The sequence below is a fragment of the Clupea harengus genome, chromosome 1, assembly GCF_900700415.2.
Source record: "Clupea harengus chromosome 1, Ch_v2.0.2, whole genome shotgun sequence".
NCBI classification, from domain to species: domain Eukaryota; kingdom Metazoa; phylum Chordata; class Actinopteri; order Clupeiformes; family Clupeidae; genus Clupea; species Clupea harengus.
Window position 1 is genome coordinate 18,286,684 of NC_045152.1, and position 16,448 is coordinate 18,303,131.

General features: G+C 41.5%; 2 protein-coding genes across 2 annotated transcripts; both read right to left on the minus strand.

The window, feature by feature from the left end:
* Positions 1–3,419: 3,419 nt before the first annotated feature.
* On the minus strand, positions 3,420–5,459 carry aqp8b (aquaporin 8b). The gene is made up of 5 exons (XM_012817972.1): positions 5,200–5,459; positions 4,685–4,811; positions 4,279–4,493; positions 3,622–3,756; positions 3,420–3,462 (listed from the first exon to the last, which is right to left on the minus strand). The coding sequence occupies exons 1-5, from the start codon at positions 5,457–5,459 to the stop codon at positions 3,420–3,422; spliced, it is 780 nt and encodes a 259-aa protein (XP_012673426.1).
* A 1,864-nt stretch (positions 5,460–7,323) lies between these two features.
* LOC105891572 (aquaporin-8-like) lies at positions 7,324–10,076 on the minus strand. The gene is made up of 5 exons (XM_012817750.3): positions 9,716–10,076; positions 9,036–9,162; positions 8,367–8,581; positions 7,983–8,117; positions 7,324–7,366 (listed from the first exon to the last, which is right to left on the minus strand). Exons 1-5 carry the CDS (start codon positions 9,985–9,987, stop codon positions 7,324–7,326), a joined length of 792 nt encoding a protein of 263 aa, XP_012673204.1. The 5' UTR covers positions 9,988–10,076.
* Between the last annotated feature and the right edge of the window lie 6,372 nt (positions 10,077–16,448).

Genomic DNA, 16,448 nt, shown 5'->3' on the forward strand with positions numbered 1-16,448 from the left:
TGGCTGAACGTTGTTGTGTTGTACTGAAATAATAACCTAGCAGAGAAGACTATTGACCAACCACAGGGTTTTTCTAGATGGTTCTATCACTTAGATTGTTCACTAAGGAGATCACTCACGCCTGCTGAGCCTCCAATGAGGAAGACAGAGTGGTGTTTGTGACTCCCTTTGGACCATTACATCAATTCAACTGACCTCCTCTCTTATTGAAATTCATTGTGTCATGTCATCCCCTCTTGTTCGTTTGTGATGTGCTCATTGGCTTATGGTTTCAACTCAACCAGTGTCTCATTAAATGTTGACTGTCAAAATGATTGAATTGGTGCCTGTGTGTGCTGCTGAAGAGAGGAAAGCATGAGATGGACACATGCTTAAGATAAAGTTAAGTTAAAGGTAATCATAATACATATATAAATATATATAGTAAAACAGCATGAGAAAACAAACACAAGAAATGTGACTTTCTTTTTCCAAATATGACGTGTTCCCCTAGAGTAGACTGTCATGCACTGGCTTCCCGCCTACTGAAAATGTTGCTTTAACCTCCAGTGAGCTAAGATCTGATGGCTGAATAGAGCTGCCCTGTCGTAAAATGAGATACAAATGTGTGTGCTGTGAAGGCCCTGAATCAGCTCCATTCTCCACTGGCTCCAGGGTTCAGGGCTTGGGAACAGAGAGAACAGAACAGATGTTAAAGAGCCCAACGCCCCGACCGTGGGGCCTGCAGCGGGCACCTCCCCAATTCAGAGAACAAATAATTGACTTTTAAAGAAAACTCTGCCCTCCCCCTCCCCCACACCCATCCACCCCCCTCCCACACCGCCTCCACCTCCACACTTCCACTTGGCTAAGCAGGATTCACAAATTGCTGTCTTGAACTTTTTATGGGGACTAAATAGCTGCCAATGAAAGTGTAAATGACTTAGGGTTGAATGCGGCCCTGACAATAGTCGTAGCGTGACGAGTCTCCCCACTGACATAATGATCATTGTCATCGCCGCTGTCCCTTGTGAAAGCATAGGGATCCCATGAATGCAGTAGAGGGGAGACACAGCAGAAACTGGAGGCATCTTTTGGGTCAGTTCCTCGCTGGGATGGAGGCATTAACTTAACCACTCCCGCAGTCCTCTCAGTATGCCCTCAGTACTGCCGTCCAACTCCCTGCAAGGAAATGTGCTTATGGTGCTCTGAAGACCGCAGGAGCCCAGTTTAAAAAGTCATCTCACTGTGGCACCGAAATGAACTCATAACCTCATGAAGGTCTAGTGTCACTTCAAATATTCCCCTCCAGAGGAACAGTCCGCAGTGTTTCCACCACTTAGTGAAAAGAAAGGGATTTACTGTTCCTGGCAGAAGTAGAAGAGTAGTAGAAGAGACGTTGTTAAAGTCTGTGAGTGGCTGTATGAGCATTCATAATATGTTTAGTGTTAGGGAAGCTGGATTTTGACCAAAAGAGTATGGTGTTCTTCCAATTCAGTGAAGCACATAAAACACAAGGTCAAATCTTATCTTTTTTTTTACACATACGGGCAAGAGTGATGTGAAATTCTCACACAATATTATCACGCAAATATTGTGTTTGTGTCTCTGATGATACCAGAGATGCTGGAGTTAACTAAGATGACATTTCCCTTCTAAAGAACACAGAGTGAGTGAGATCTTACTGAACAAGTATTTGTAATCTATGGATTATACATAATATAGCAATGCATGAAAATAAGTCGAAGCAGTTACACAGAAAGTATGTTAAAAGTCTCTAAAATAAGATCCCTCCTTTGGGAAAGAAAGCAAAAAAAGCATGCAAAATGTGGCGTATGGAGTACAAAGAACTTACCATGTGGCAGCCTACCCAGGCAGCCTACCCAGGTCGCTGCCAGCGGGTTGTCTGGAAGCCTCCTGGTCGGCACCTCCAGGAGAAGTCCAGGGCCTCCCGTCTGAAGCAGAAAGCGGAGGTCCACACAGTTGGAGAGCCGTAATTGGTTTAGGGCAGCGTCTTGGAGAGCTTTCCCACGTGGCCACTGCTGTGAGCGAGCACAAGAGAACAGTTTGAAACCCACAGAGCCAGACCCCAAAGTCCAGCACAACAGTGACAACGGGGGACATCACAAAAGCCACATCAGTTTCCTTACTTTTGGCTCGGTCTTGGCTCAACATTAGCTCTGTAATCGAGTTTTGGTGAGACTTCAGATGCCAGAAGTGATTCATAAGGAAATCTCTTTAAACAATATGGTCTCCCCTCCCTTTTTGACCACACCTGTTCCAGCATTCACCCTTTGCACCAACATCTTGACAGGGTTTTTGTTTTGCTAACACAGAAACAGATGCGTGTAAGTATCCAAGAAACTTGCCTGGCACATTCATTTTCTTGATGTAGCCAATATGTGTCAGTTCACATTATCCATGCTCAGAAGCTATGGCTTCCAGAACAGTGACATGTTGTTACATACCTCATGCTGCAAGGATGCGTTTACTTTGAACAACATTCTAGGCTTTTGGTTTGATAAATGTATTGAAATATACGCATTTCATAAATGCTTCAAAATATAAGCTACTACAAAATAGAACTTCAAAAAATTAAATATTTCAAAAATATATTAAAAATCTGTAGAATGATCTACATATAAAATCCCATAATAGAATGAAATAGGTGAAATGAAACAGTGTACTCTATATTGCCCCTCTGGTAAATAAGATCAAATGGCAATGGTGCAAAGTTTTATTGTAGTTTTTAATGTGCAGTGTGTTCAGAATAACATACAATATAACACAATGAAGGTTCAGAATTCACTGTATTTCTGCCTTTGTATACGTTTAATATTTTCAAACGAATAACCATAGAAACATATTGACACTCATATAAAAATCCACCATGCAAAGACATTGAACTGGAACGAAGCAGAGTACAGGAATTCTTTAGTAAAAGGGTTTGTGATGAACACTTCATATTTTTACTGCATCTTTGTTAGAAAAAATTAAATCATTACTTTCCTACTTTTAAAATAATTTCTTTACTGGCACACACCTATATTACATTTGTAACAAGAAGCTGGGAGAGCGGTTGCGCTGTGAACTGTTGTTCATCATTGATCTCTCAACCAAAGTGCATGGGAGGTTTGAGATGTGGGAGCATCAAGGTTTTGGAGAGGGTATTTGTCAATAGCAAGTGCAGATTTGAAAAGTTCAGACGACTGATGGGTTAGTAGTGATTCACTGAACAGTCTTAATATCAATGAATAACTGCCACCTCATCACCATTTGCTGTCACTGTGGATTATTCTATGTAGATATGTGGAATATCCTTGATGATTCCAGGACGTTTTCAGTATCTTACTGAGGTATCTGCATCTAATGGTGAGCACCATAGTGAGCAGAAAAGCATTTACAGTGTCGGTAAGTGCGGCTGCTCCTTGTTCAAAGAATTATTTTAGGATGACACGCAGCTTCCGGTCCCCAAGCAGAAGCCTATAAAACAGCAGAAGAGGTCAAGTCAGCTGAAATTGTCTTTACTGCAACTGCAACCTTAATACTGTCTTGTTTAACACACCATTGAGTCTTGCTTAGCAAAACACTCAAGCCTAAATAATTGAAATGTTTTTTTTTTTCATTAGTAGATGTCCTTACCTCACTAACACTGTAGCCACCAGACCTCCAGAGAGAGGACCCACCCAGTACACCCAGTGGTACCTCCAGTAGCCCATCATCAGCGCGGGGCCCAGCGCCCTGGCAGGGTTCAGGCAGGCTCCTGACACATCAGCTCTGGTGGGACAAACACATGAGAGGAAGATGAAATGTGTGAAATGTGAAGCTCATTCTCAGGCCATTTAAAACTTGACATTTCTTAAAATATATACTTTTGAGATTATTGAAGAAGCAATTTTATTTTGCCCGATGACACAAAGTGTCTAAAGTGATGGTAAGGCCTGGCCAAGCTTGCTTCGACCACAGAATCTCACAGACCGAATAAGACGAAAAATACAAGAAAAAGGTTTGATTAAAAGTGGGACAAACATCCACTGGAACAAAAGGGAAAACCACTGATTCTTACTGTAAATACTTTCCAAAGTTAAAACTATTCATGACATGTAACTCTGTCACCACACATTTCCTCTTATCGTGCGCTGATATCCAATCAGAGTCCAAGCACGGTATATAAGCAGTGTATAGATGTGGTTTATTCAAGATTGTATGCGTATACTGTATGCACTGCGCTCAGATAGTGTGGCTCCCTTACGTCTGACACTCTCAATGCCTGACTGACTGCCTGCCTCACTCACTCACCCTGCTAAGATGTTGACAATGACAGTGCAGCCAATCAGGAAGGGTGCCATGGGGCTCTTGCTCTTGGTGTTGACTGCACTCATCAGCACCACTGTGGTGACCAGACACGTCATGGCCACCTCTCCAAAGATGGCTGCCATCAGCTGCTCCTCTGATTGGACCACAGCAAACGCTGCGCCCTGCGCGCTGGCATAGTGTTCCCCTGATGTCATCACCTGATTTCAAACACACCCATTCTTTAAGTGATCGATAGAAAGAATTGGAACTAGAGATGTTCATATGTATCTACAATAAGGTTGAATTAAGAGAGTTTGTAGAACTCACAGATTGCACCGCAGGGAATGTTGCAAAGCAGTCAAAGTGGAATTGAAATATTTTACATTTATGTTTTTTCTTTTTTACTCACCCTGGACATTGCTGCCCCCAACACTCCCCCAATCAGCTGGCACACAATGTATGGCACCACCATCTTCATCTGGATGCCCCCGCATAGGTACACCGCCATGGTGAAAGGTGGGTTAAAATGGGCACCACTGAGTAAGGAACAGATGCAAAGCCATGTGTTACCTTCTTTAGAGAGATCATCACATAAACCTTACTGTTTAATACTGGGATCTTTTTTCACTGTGACTTTAACATCTGTATCTTACATCATATTCATTTACACATTAATATCCTAATGATGACAAAAATTATTAGCTTGTGATAATATCTTTCAGGAGAAGTCTTCAGATCAGCTCCAGTAGGAGACTCAGTAGAAAGGCCTTTTTACAACTTCCAATTATCTCAAGAGATACTGAAGTGTGCACGCACTCCAGATATTTACCCAGGGTAAAAGTAAACTCGCATCACCATAAAACAGGGCCACAATCATAAAAGAAGTCAATGAAAGTGGCATTACTGTCACTAAACTCTCCTGACCTGACTTCTGCCATGCATGCCACCAGGACGGCCACCGCGAGGCCGTGTGCCAGGGCGGGCTGCAGCCTCCCCGCAGCCTCCACGTTCTCAATCACCGACACGCAGCCGACAAACACGAAGAAGGCTGTGCCCACCAGCTCAGCCACACATGGCTGGATCACCCGCTCGTAGGCACCAGAGGGCCGCTCGCCGTCTCGCTTCTTCACGGCTGCAGCTGAGCCGTTCTCCATGTCGTGGAGCTGGTGCTTCTCCTCTGCCATGCTGATGTCTGATTCGGAGCTGCTCAACACTGCTCTTCTCCAGGGTAAATGATCTGGAGTGCCTTATAAAAGGGGCAGATACAATCGCAGAGGTGCGCCCCAGTATCTTTCGTCAGGCTGGGTAATCAGTTGAACTTTGAAAGGTTAGCGGAGACATGCAGTCTAATTGCTTGAGTGGCCTTTAGACAAGGGCATAGGTGTGGTATCAAAGCTGATGGGGGACACACCAGGCATGAGGTGGGCTGTGTTGGCCAGGGGGATATTAGACCTGTGACCAGAATGGTTAACTTGGAAAACAGGGGCTATCATTTTGAACAGAAAACATCAACCAACTTTTTAAGCAATGCATTTCATGACCTTGGTTACGTTCTTGAGGACACTCAATATTATGTTCTGATCTCACTATATTGTAATGTAGCAAGATTGTAATTTTAGAAACCGACAAATATATGAGCAGTATATTTCTGCTTATTTTAATGGTGCCAGCAGATATCTGTCAATTTAAGGACCAAAAGCTGCACAAAATATTATAACGTATTAACTCAGGAAATGCAAGATTGGTTGATCTCCCGAATTACATGATTTAAGTGTTAAAATTATATATATATATTTGGCAATGGCAAAATAACACAGTGGGTCACCTTTCCTCCAGGGAATGTGAGCTGTGCATTTTTATTAATGTAAATGATTCCAGAAATGCACACTTGTTTGTTGAAAAAGCCTTGCTTTTAATTGTAATTGTACTTAATGTGATCTATTGCAGAAAGTGCAATGTGTGATTGCGATTCTTTAATTTTTTGCTTGAACTGAAAATGTATGTATATTGAATATCACTGACATGTAGAATTTCCACTTGTCCAATTTCACTGACAAATACTGAAAAGATAAGCACAAATAATATTCATAAATGACATTACCAATAATTTAAACAGGTTTCTTTATCTTATAAGTTTATTTGATCAATTATCACTGATTATTATGAATAATCTTATAAAAATGTTTTTGTCCCTTAATTTGGGAAACCTATGAAAGAGCCTGAAAATGAGGAAAATGATAATAATAATAATAATGAACTCCAGTTCTGCTATTTACCTTTACCTCAAAATCATAATTGAGTTGGTGTTTAGGTGTGTGTGTGACAATTTCAGTAGTTACACAATGCATGAAAGAAAAAGAAAAACTTATTTGGTTGTATAACATTTATTACAAATTATTGGATGGATTGCTTAGTTTCCCAAAGAATCTGAAGATGCATTAATATTCCAATGATTTCAACATTATTATACTATAACATTACCAAAAAGACACATCAGCAAAAGAAAAAGCATACTTAAGTGCAGCATGAATGAGATTATTAATGTTTATGAATACAATAATAACTATGTATTTTACAGTTTTACATGAATGAGATTATTAATGTTTATGAATACAATTATAACTATGTATTAATGTTCATGAATACAATAATAACTACGTATTTTACAGTTTTACAAGAATTCATGGAGATTCATGGAGTATACAAAAGACAATAACAGAATATGTGACATAAAGTATGACTAGAATAGATAATTGTTATTCATTATTATTAGTCATTTACCAGTAAGACAATTGTTTGCATTTCATTTCGGGGTAGTTTATAAGGTGACAAAAGCAGACATATGTATGACATAAGTACAAGTAAAGTAAACATATGGGGTTGTTCGGTCATGTGTAATTCTACTGACATTTCAGAATGCAAAATTCCTTAGCCTGGATACTCAAACATACATCAGAAAATAATGTAATTAATACAGATGTGTTGAGTGGTCATCATGACATGATTATGAAATGTCCAGCACTTATGATACAAGATGTAGAACTTGCATCACTTCAAGAAAACTCGAACCGTCTCATCGCCAAGCAGCAACCTGGAAAACAAAGCAATCGTTAGTAGTTGGAACCAGATCAGAGAGCAGGTATGGGTGTGTTCAGTTTGGAGTGTCTGTGGAATCTGCTCCGACACAGTCCATCCTGTCACTCACTGACCTACTTTTCAAAAACGGTCACAAGCTGGCCATGTCACAAACATGTTCCAGGTGGAAAATTTGAGGCACAGCAATAACGATAACACAGACTCATTCGTGTCAACCTATCAGTGGGTCCAGGGGTTGAAGTAAGACCCTGAACTTGTATTGTCTGTTCATGCAATAGCAAGATGTATGAAATATGCATGAAATATAGTGAATAGCTAGAAGATGTGAAATATAGTGAATAGCTAGAAGATGTGAAATATAGTGAATAGCTAGAAGATGTGAAATATAGTGAATAGCTAGAAGATGTGAAATATAGTGAATAGCTAGAAGATGTGACTTATAGTGAATAGCTAGAAAATGTGAAATATAGTGAATAGCTAGAAGATGTGACTTATAGTGAATAGCTAGAAAATGTGCATTTCATCAAATGTGAAATGATGGTCCAGGAAGTGCATATTAGATATGCTCTGTGAATGAGTGAATGCGAGTTGTTGAAAAGCTAAAGGCTTACCTGATGAGACTGCCGGTGATCAGAGCTCCAACCACAGGTGCCACCCAGTAGATCCAGTGGTAGGTCCAGTAGTTGGCCACCACCGCAGGGCCAAAGGCTCTGGCTGGGTTCATGCAGGCCCCAGAAATGGCTCCTCTGAATCACACATGAAGGAATGAGAGCATATAATTCATTTGCAGAAAATGTTTTCCTGACTGCTTACAAAATATATTCCCTCTTCATTTTAACCATTTGTGTAAGGCAGTGCCCTCATTTAAGCATTACATGTAGAAAGTCAGGTGGCTGTACTAGTTTACTGATACTAGTTGATACCTGAGTTGGAAATGAAAAGAAGTAAATAACTGGATAAGTGGATAGTAGTGTGTCGTCCGGCTTGGTTCTCACCCGGCCAAGATGTCTGCGGCGACGGTGAGGCCGATGCAGAAGGGGGCCAGCAGGCTGCGGGTCCTGCCGTTTACCGCGCCCATGCACACCACCATGGTCAGGAACAGGGTCATGACCACCTCTGCCACGATGGCCGGGCCCACCTGCCCCTCAGCCTGCACCACATTAAAGGCCCCACCAGATGCATTGTGGTAGCTCTCCACAGGCGAAACCACCTGGTGTTGACATTAGTAAAAAGCTATAGATAGCCTCTACACAAACCTATAAGAGCTCCACTGGTGCATATTGAATTTGCGAGCGCACATGATAAAATGGCTTTCCTCATTCCAGTGGGGTACCCTCTGAAATGCACTTTACTTGAAAATACATGTTCTTTTTTCTCTGGCAGTGAAAGGGCAAAACCCAGTCTGAAACCAGTTGGCCTGTCTGCACTGTGTGTTGTCTGAAATCAGCATTGGCTCAACCCCCTAATCCTTTTACAGCTTAATAATCAGTAGAGGAGGGTGCAGACATTGAGAGAAGCTAAAACTCGGGCGATAAGAAAGATAACAATAACTTGGGATGATCATTTTAACTACATCAGATAAGACAGGAATGTGAAAATTGTGAGAAAAAAAATTGTCCTCATTGCCATATTGTCAGTAGTGGCTGCGGTAGTGAGTCCCTCACCTTGGCCAGAGCAGCTCCGATCATGCCTCCACACAACTGGGAGATGATGTAGGGCAGGAGCAGAACCACCTTCAGACCGCCAATCAGGCACACAGACACAGACACCGCTGGGTTGAAGTGGCCACCGCTATTAGGAATTTCAGAGATACATGATCAATAGTTTATACTCAGTATAACCTTCACTTTGGTTGTCGTATGATCCCCAAAATCATTACCCTTTTTTCAATGTATTGTTTTGGAAATCAAACACAGAATTTGCAGCGTTGTGTACTTTTGTGATTATTATCTTTACAGTTTATACTTTACTTTTCAACTTCAATTCTGATCAGAAATCTGTTTCAAACGTCACTTACAGGTTCTTGAGCATTTTAAATGACTGAATTACACTGGACATCACATCCCCCTCTTGAAACTACTAAAGATGAATGCCTGTAATAGCACTAATATGCTGTTTAACACAGGCAAGTGGACTGTAGTAAATTCAGGCTTAAAGCTTGACTTCTAGTGACCTTGCCTTATACAAGATGCCCCCTGTTCTCCCCACAGCCCTGAGGTCCCCTAACCCCCCACCTCTCCCCACTCCTTATCTGGTCTAATCAGGTGTCTCCCCAGCACGTGTCCCACCCCTAACTGGTGCCCCTCAGACCTCTCTCCCCCCGTCTCTCCCTCCTACCCCATACCTGATCTCCCCCAGCACCGCGATGACGATGCCCAGTGCCAGGCCATGGGCCAGAGCTGGCTGCAGCCTCCCGGTCCCGCTGACGTTCTCCACCACCGAGAGGCAGCCGGTGAAGATGAAGAGCGTGGAGCCCAGCAGCTCAGCCAGGCAGGGCTGGACGTAGCGCAGGAACAGGGCAGCTCGTCTGCTTGGGCGGCGCTTCTCCTCTGGCTCAGCCAGGGTCGTTGTGACGGCCAGGTCGCACAGCTCGGACTTAGAGTCTGACTTCGTCATCCTCGGGCAGGTGGGTTCTGGACACAGGCATCCTGGAATCGGCGGATAAAAAGCCACGCTAACCACCCCCCTCCCCTCACACACACACACACACAGTTTACAGGAGTGTGCTGATAAGCTTGAAGAGGGAAAGGAGGGAGAGGGGGAGGTGGAAAAAGATAGAGAAGGAGTGAAAGGAGGAGGGAAAGAAAGGCAGAGAGAGGTGGGATAAGAAACAATGTGAAGAGGTGAAGGACTCTGGAAGGAGAGAGGTGGAGGAAGGTTGCAAGGTCTTGGATGTTGCAAACTGTCCCATCCCAAACTACCTGCAGGGATCAAAGGGGTCCTTCTTTCAATTGTTGAAAGTTCTTAGAATGGGACAAAGGAGTACAACACATGATGCTTCCTTCTAAAAACTAAATATTTCAGAAGGTCTGTAGAAAAAAATAATCTCATATGGTCTTTATAATAGAAGTATAAACCATTTGAAATTGAAACTTTTGTAAATTTGAACCATTACAAATTAATGAATTCTTAATTAAATATAGTGCATGTCATGTATACTGTTCAGCATACTGTACTTTGTGTTTTTTCTGCCAGTGTAATGAAGGAATGTTTATTTTTCAGTGAGTAAATGGATTTATGAAGGACAGCAACAAGAGGTGCATATAGGACTGAATAGCCTTGTCAGAAAGGTTATCTGTGGGCTTGGTCAAGGAGACTATAAAGATAAAACAAAACAAGAAAACAATCATGATGATTTGTGTCATTATTACGCAAATAAAATATGTAATTTCAGCATATTTAAAAAGAAACTATAGACATATATAAACAATCAGCCTCTTGGCCTAACTTTTTAAACGTAGCTCACGCTTTGACCTTCACAAGCTTTTTTTGCAACATACCTTTACCCTTGAAAATGACAATTAAAAGTCATAACAAAAACTGGTAAGGACTGATTTAAGAAGCAATTAACCTATTTCTTTCTTATCACAGAAGGAAACAATCTGTTTGAATTTCCAACACCTCAGTAGATTTACTGGAATAACAGAATGCTGAATATGATAAGAACATTTGCCTTTCTCCCTCTCCCTACACATATAATCCAACCGCCTGCCTTTTTCTACGTCAGTGATTTGACTTGTGTGTTTGTAGTTGTAGTAGTCAATGTCACATGGGCTTGTATCACTCATCACGTAGCCATCAAAATGAAACCTCATGAAAAGGACAGACACTGTATAGAAGTAGACATTGTTGAAGAGAAGGTTCGTCTCTCTCTCTCTCTCTCTCTCTCTTTCCCTCTCTACAGCCTTAGAGTAGGCAATGTTGTAGTCATTTTATGGATATATAATTAACTGTGATTTTGTAATATAATACATTCAGAAAGTGTACTTGTTACCATTCCATACTTCAGGTCTGAGAGAGCCAGAAGATAGCCTTTCTGCAGGGATGTTGATGAGCAGGAGCAGTCTCTTATCTCCCCATGCTCGTGGCCTTGTTTGGGGGGATGTCAATGGTTAACCAAAGCATAGAATCCAGTGGAAAGAATTCATACAATATTATGTCTGATGACCTTTAGGTCAACACAAGGCAGTTGAATGACAGGTACTCGGTCAAATATGCCATACCTGCTCGTTTGACTTCAGTGATAACTGGTCCATAAAGCGCCAGTTATACAGCTTGTGCTTGCAAACCTAGTAAAGCCTTTGAGACCCCTATTATCGCTGGTTATTACACGTCTTTCACTGGGTAAACAAACCCAAAGACACTGTCTGGTTTGAAGAGGTCACTGTCCACCCTTCTAACATTCACCACCTTTCTCCTAATCAGATAGGGGAAGATATGACCCCAAAGATCAGATTAAAAGCTTAGTGTTATTTAGTGAGGCTTCTTCAAGGTGAACTCACTAAGTTTATCAGCTAACTCGCTAATGTCATTAGCATGATGAGCTTGATGAATGGGGTAGATGTTTGATTTTGTTCCAAAAAGTGAAACCTAAATGTATTGGTCCAAACATAACTCTGACAACAATAACAGAGCCAAATCAAATTGTTTTTATGAAATTATTTAATGAAATTATTTTTATGAAAAACCTCACAAGATGTGTGACAGCAACAATCTAATCTATTGTCAATCCACTGTGAATGAATTAATAACTCATAAATATTGCCTTGCTCGAAATAATGTTTCTTCAAAACAGCTAAACGCTATGAAAAAACAAGGATGTCATGTCAGAATGGAAAAGCACAAATGTAAAGATAAAATAGAGAAGGTAAGAAGGTAGAGAGAAATTAGCCTTCATTTGAAAAAAAAAGAAAAAATTTCATTGTAGCTTTAAAGTTTAAAGTAACACTATGCGACAATTTGACACTTTTTGAGGTTTGATGTTTTATAGGGACCTAGTTTTGGTACCATCCTCAAATTAATTTAGATAGCATATGGTCATGTGAAGGACAGATAAATATCTGTGTCTTTCCCACTAGCCATCCAGGATATGCCCTATTTAGTTCCGTGTTCCGGGCTGGAACACCCTGCAAAAATGGAAGAAAAGCTTTCACAGCATGACATTGCCAGCTATAATGCTGCAGCTATAAAATGACACCAGTTAGTGTGTTGGCAAGCTTCTGCCAGTGTCAACTGGGATGTTGGTGGTGTTTGCAAGGTTTTTGCATGCCTTTTAGGTAGTACGCTTGTTTTGGATCAGAACTCCTTATTGCTGCTTGGACTTCTCTCTCTGAAGAGTTGGTCAGATCACTACTATGAGGAGCACTCTGATGTCCAAGATGGATTCCCACTCCACCAGAGAGCTCTCACTCAGGTCAAGACAGAGGGCTCTCCACGGCCTTTCAGGGGGGCGCCCTATTCTGTTGTGTCCTTGAGTCCAGCCATGCTCGAGTCCTGCCCCATGTACCTGCACTATTCTCTCCATTAGAGGGAGACACTACACTACAGAGGGAGTAAAACAGCATCACACCACAAACTCTCGAACTCTCACATAACATCTGACTGACCCTGCTTTGTAAAGTTTCAGCAAGTAGGATTTGTGACTGTGACTGGGTATGCCGTGGCAAAAGGCTGCAGGCTGAATAGCTGTAATAATGCCTGCATGCTAGCACTAGGTGGAGGCCCAGGTAATATGACTGAGCAAATATACAAGGGGGTAAAGGGGCTTGTCACCATGTGATCATAGTAACCTTATTAACACATTGTATACCCACTCAGCAATATTTGAATGCTCTCTCTCCCCACCTTATCCAGTTTAAATGTTGTATGTATCATGTATATACCATGTCAGGGGCGTTTCTAGGATTCAAAGAAAGGGGGGGCTTAGCCCCAAGGGGAGTGGCATGTTTGCACGCGGCAATTATAATTTTTTTAGGCCTATATGGGGCCGCGGATATCCATTGTTTCAGACAGTTCATAGATTGGTTTAATCAGAAAGAGTGTGATTTTGCTCTGTAGTTTTGCTTGCATTCAGTATATGATAACACAAGAGACAGAATGACTGGGTCATAGTGAAATTTGACAACACAAATATACCAGCTGTGGTGAAATGACCTGTTCTGAGCTGTCCTGTGGGTAGCTCTTCAGCTTAACCTGTCTGGGCCCTGTGTCTTTTTCACCTAAATCATTAGTTGCTGCAGCTGCTTGGTCTGTCTCTTCCTCTCTCTGACTCCTTGCCTCAGCCTCTCCTTCTGCATGACCCTTTAAGATACGTTCAAACATTGAAACATTAACTGATCGAAATCCAGAAGCCAATTTTATGACTTGGCATAAAAATATCATGTAATAATCTAGTTTAGGCTAACCCTTGGAGTAGCCTAGGCCTGACAACATATGCCTATACATTTCTACCACAGTAGAAGAAAATAAAAAAAACTCGATTCATTTCCTTCTAGACCTGTAGACCACTAACCTCCATCACACCGGCTCCTTCAGTCCTGTCAATCTCCTGCTTCTCTCTCTCATCTGACTGGGCGGAGCTGCCACCTCTCCTAAAGAATGTTCTTATATCCATCTGGTCAATTAATTGGATGATATACCGGTACAATAGCGTTATGAGGGACACTATGACATTTAGTGTTCACTAGCATTAACTGATTATAAATAACAACATTCTATAGGGACTGATAATATTGTTTTGAAATACTAGAGAGATATATCAATGCAAAGAATAGAGAGATGTCGATAGTTATTTCTTGTATTTCGAATTCGCTCGTTCACACTCTTGCTAACTGGTGACAGTTTCTAACAAAGTAGCAAGCTAGCTTAGTTTTAACATAGCCCACTACAATATTCGCTTTCATTTGCCTCATATCAAGTAAACCTAAAGCAGGTAACACTCGTTAACAACTACAGATAGCCACATTCTGTAACTTCTTGTACTTACAATTTCACTCCGTGGATCATTTACTTTGAACTCCTTGTCTATAATACTGGCTGTCGTTGACGAGAGACGGTACTAGTGCCCGGGGTTTATATCGTAAAGTATGATGAAAGGCTATTGGATTATAATTTGAAGGGGGAGTAAACATACAGACCAGAACGCACGCACATAAGTAGCATGTTAAAGTTATAAATAACTTGTCCGTGTCAGAAACAATAGTTACATTTTTTTTTTTTTTTTTTAAGTCAATAATGCCAAATGATTTGGGGGGGCTGAAGAACATTTTAGGGGGGCTTCAACCATGTTATGTTTGTGTTACTGGGTACGCTAGCATGATCATCCTGATACATGTACGAATTCATCTGCCATGTTTCTGAATGTCTCCCTTCCCCTTCTCCTCCCTCCCCTTATGTCACAAGTCCCCAATCTCTCATCTACCTCTACCTCTAACTCTCTACCCAGCCAGCTCCAGACAGGTGAGCCCCCCCTTATGAGCCAAGGTTCTGCTCAAGGTTTCTTCCTGTTAGCAGGGAGTTTTCCCTTGCCCCTGTTGCCATTGTGCTTGCTCCAGGGGGGTTCAGGCCCTGGGCTCTTTAAACGCCTTGAGATTTGATTGTTTTGGCATTATATAAAAAAAATTGAATTGAATTGAAAAAACACAAGCCACAACAACATAAAATCAAAGAGTACCTACGGAGGGCAATGATCACTTTACAAACAGAGACATGCCTGTGTATTGGACCCTGCAGGGTGTTAGCGAAGCTTTCCCATGACATAAGTGAAAGACTGTGGGGAGCTCCCAGCATGCTGTGTGTGTTGAACTGAGTGTCATTTCTGTGTAAATGTTCCAAATTAGAATGGGGCTCATGTCTCCCTGTTGTGTCTAATGTTAGGGTGTGTGCCTGTTATCATTTTGCCTGTGTTTATTGCTGTTTGATGCCTGTGGAGTTCCCTGTGTTAGTGTAGCGTTATCTGTCACCGTCTGTGTCTATGTTATGTCAAAGTTAGAGATGCCTCACCTTTTCCACAGGCTGAATCAGTGTTTCCTGCCTGTGTATGCTTTACAAATAGAAAGGCTTGCAGCCAAATGCAATTTATCTTCATCGAAGAACCCACCAACACTACAGTATGGCACCCCAAAATAACAGTAGATTTATGGTCGCTTTATGGTACAGAGCTCGGTAATCTTGCTGGATATCTTCTTCATTTAGAAGCTGAATAGAAATGATGTGTGGTTTGCCCATAGCTGTGTCGGTCACAACAATGCCTCAGTGTAACTGTTGTCTGTGTCACAAAGACTCCAGCTGACTCAGTCGCTCAATGAGTTTAGTTACCACATGGTGACCCGTGCTCTCTATACACTGATCCCACAGGGCACTCAAATTCTGGCCCAAATGGCTGACACAGATTTGTCTGTTCAGTGAAAAAAAGGTTAAAAAAAAACAACAAAAAAACTTGTATGATGGAGACTGCTGAAAAAACTCAAAAGAATACAAAAGACAGCAAACCTCTAGACTCTTGTGACTACAGGCCACTATGCCCCACTACTTTCTGCTTCAAATCATTAGTTTATTTGGTGTTGTTTTTACATACATGATCATTTATACAGATGCCTTCATAAAGATCATTTATACAGATTTCCTTAACATCAGTGTCATCACCAACAATCTATAGCCTATGGAGCCTTAGAGTCATAATAGTTGAGGGTATTCATGGTTAATAGTCAGACACAGGTGGTGTAATGTAATCACCACCTCTCCATTATTCAGACAAATACATCGAATAATTGCCGAAAAGAGTTCCAAAACAGTTAGTTTACGTCAATATGTATGGCACATTACCGCGTAAAAGATTATGGGTTTACTCCACCCGTTTTTTTCGGACAGCTTTCATTTTTGCTGAGTGACAAAAGTGACCACCAGGCTGCAGTAGGCTACAGTTCTAGATGCGTGAATGGGACAGGAGTTCACCTTGATCATAAGTGTTTTGTGGTAAAAAAAAAAGAAGTGTTTTGTGAACAATTATTCTGACTCAGTAATGTGTTGTTAGTAAGTTACGTGTTGTCTACCGTGATTTACAAAATAACATTGTACAT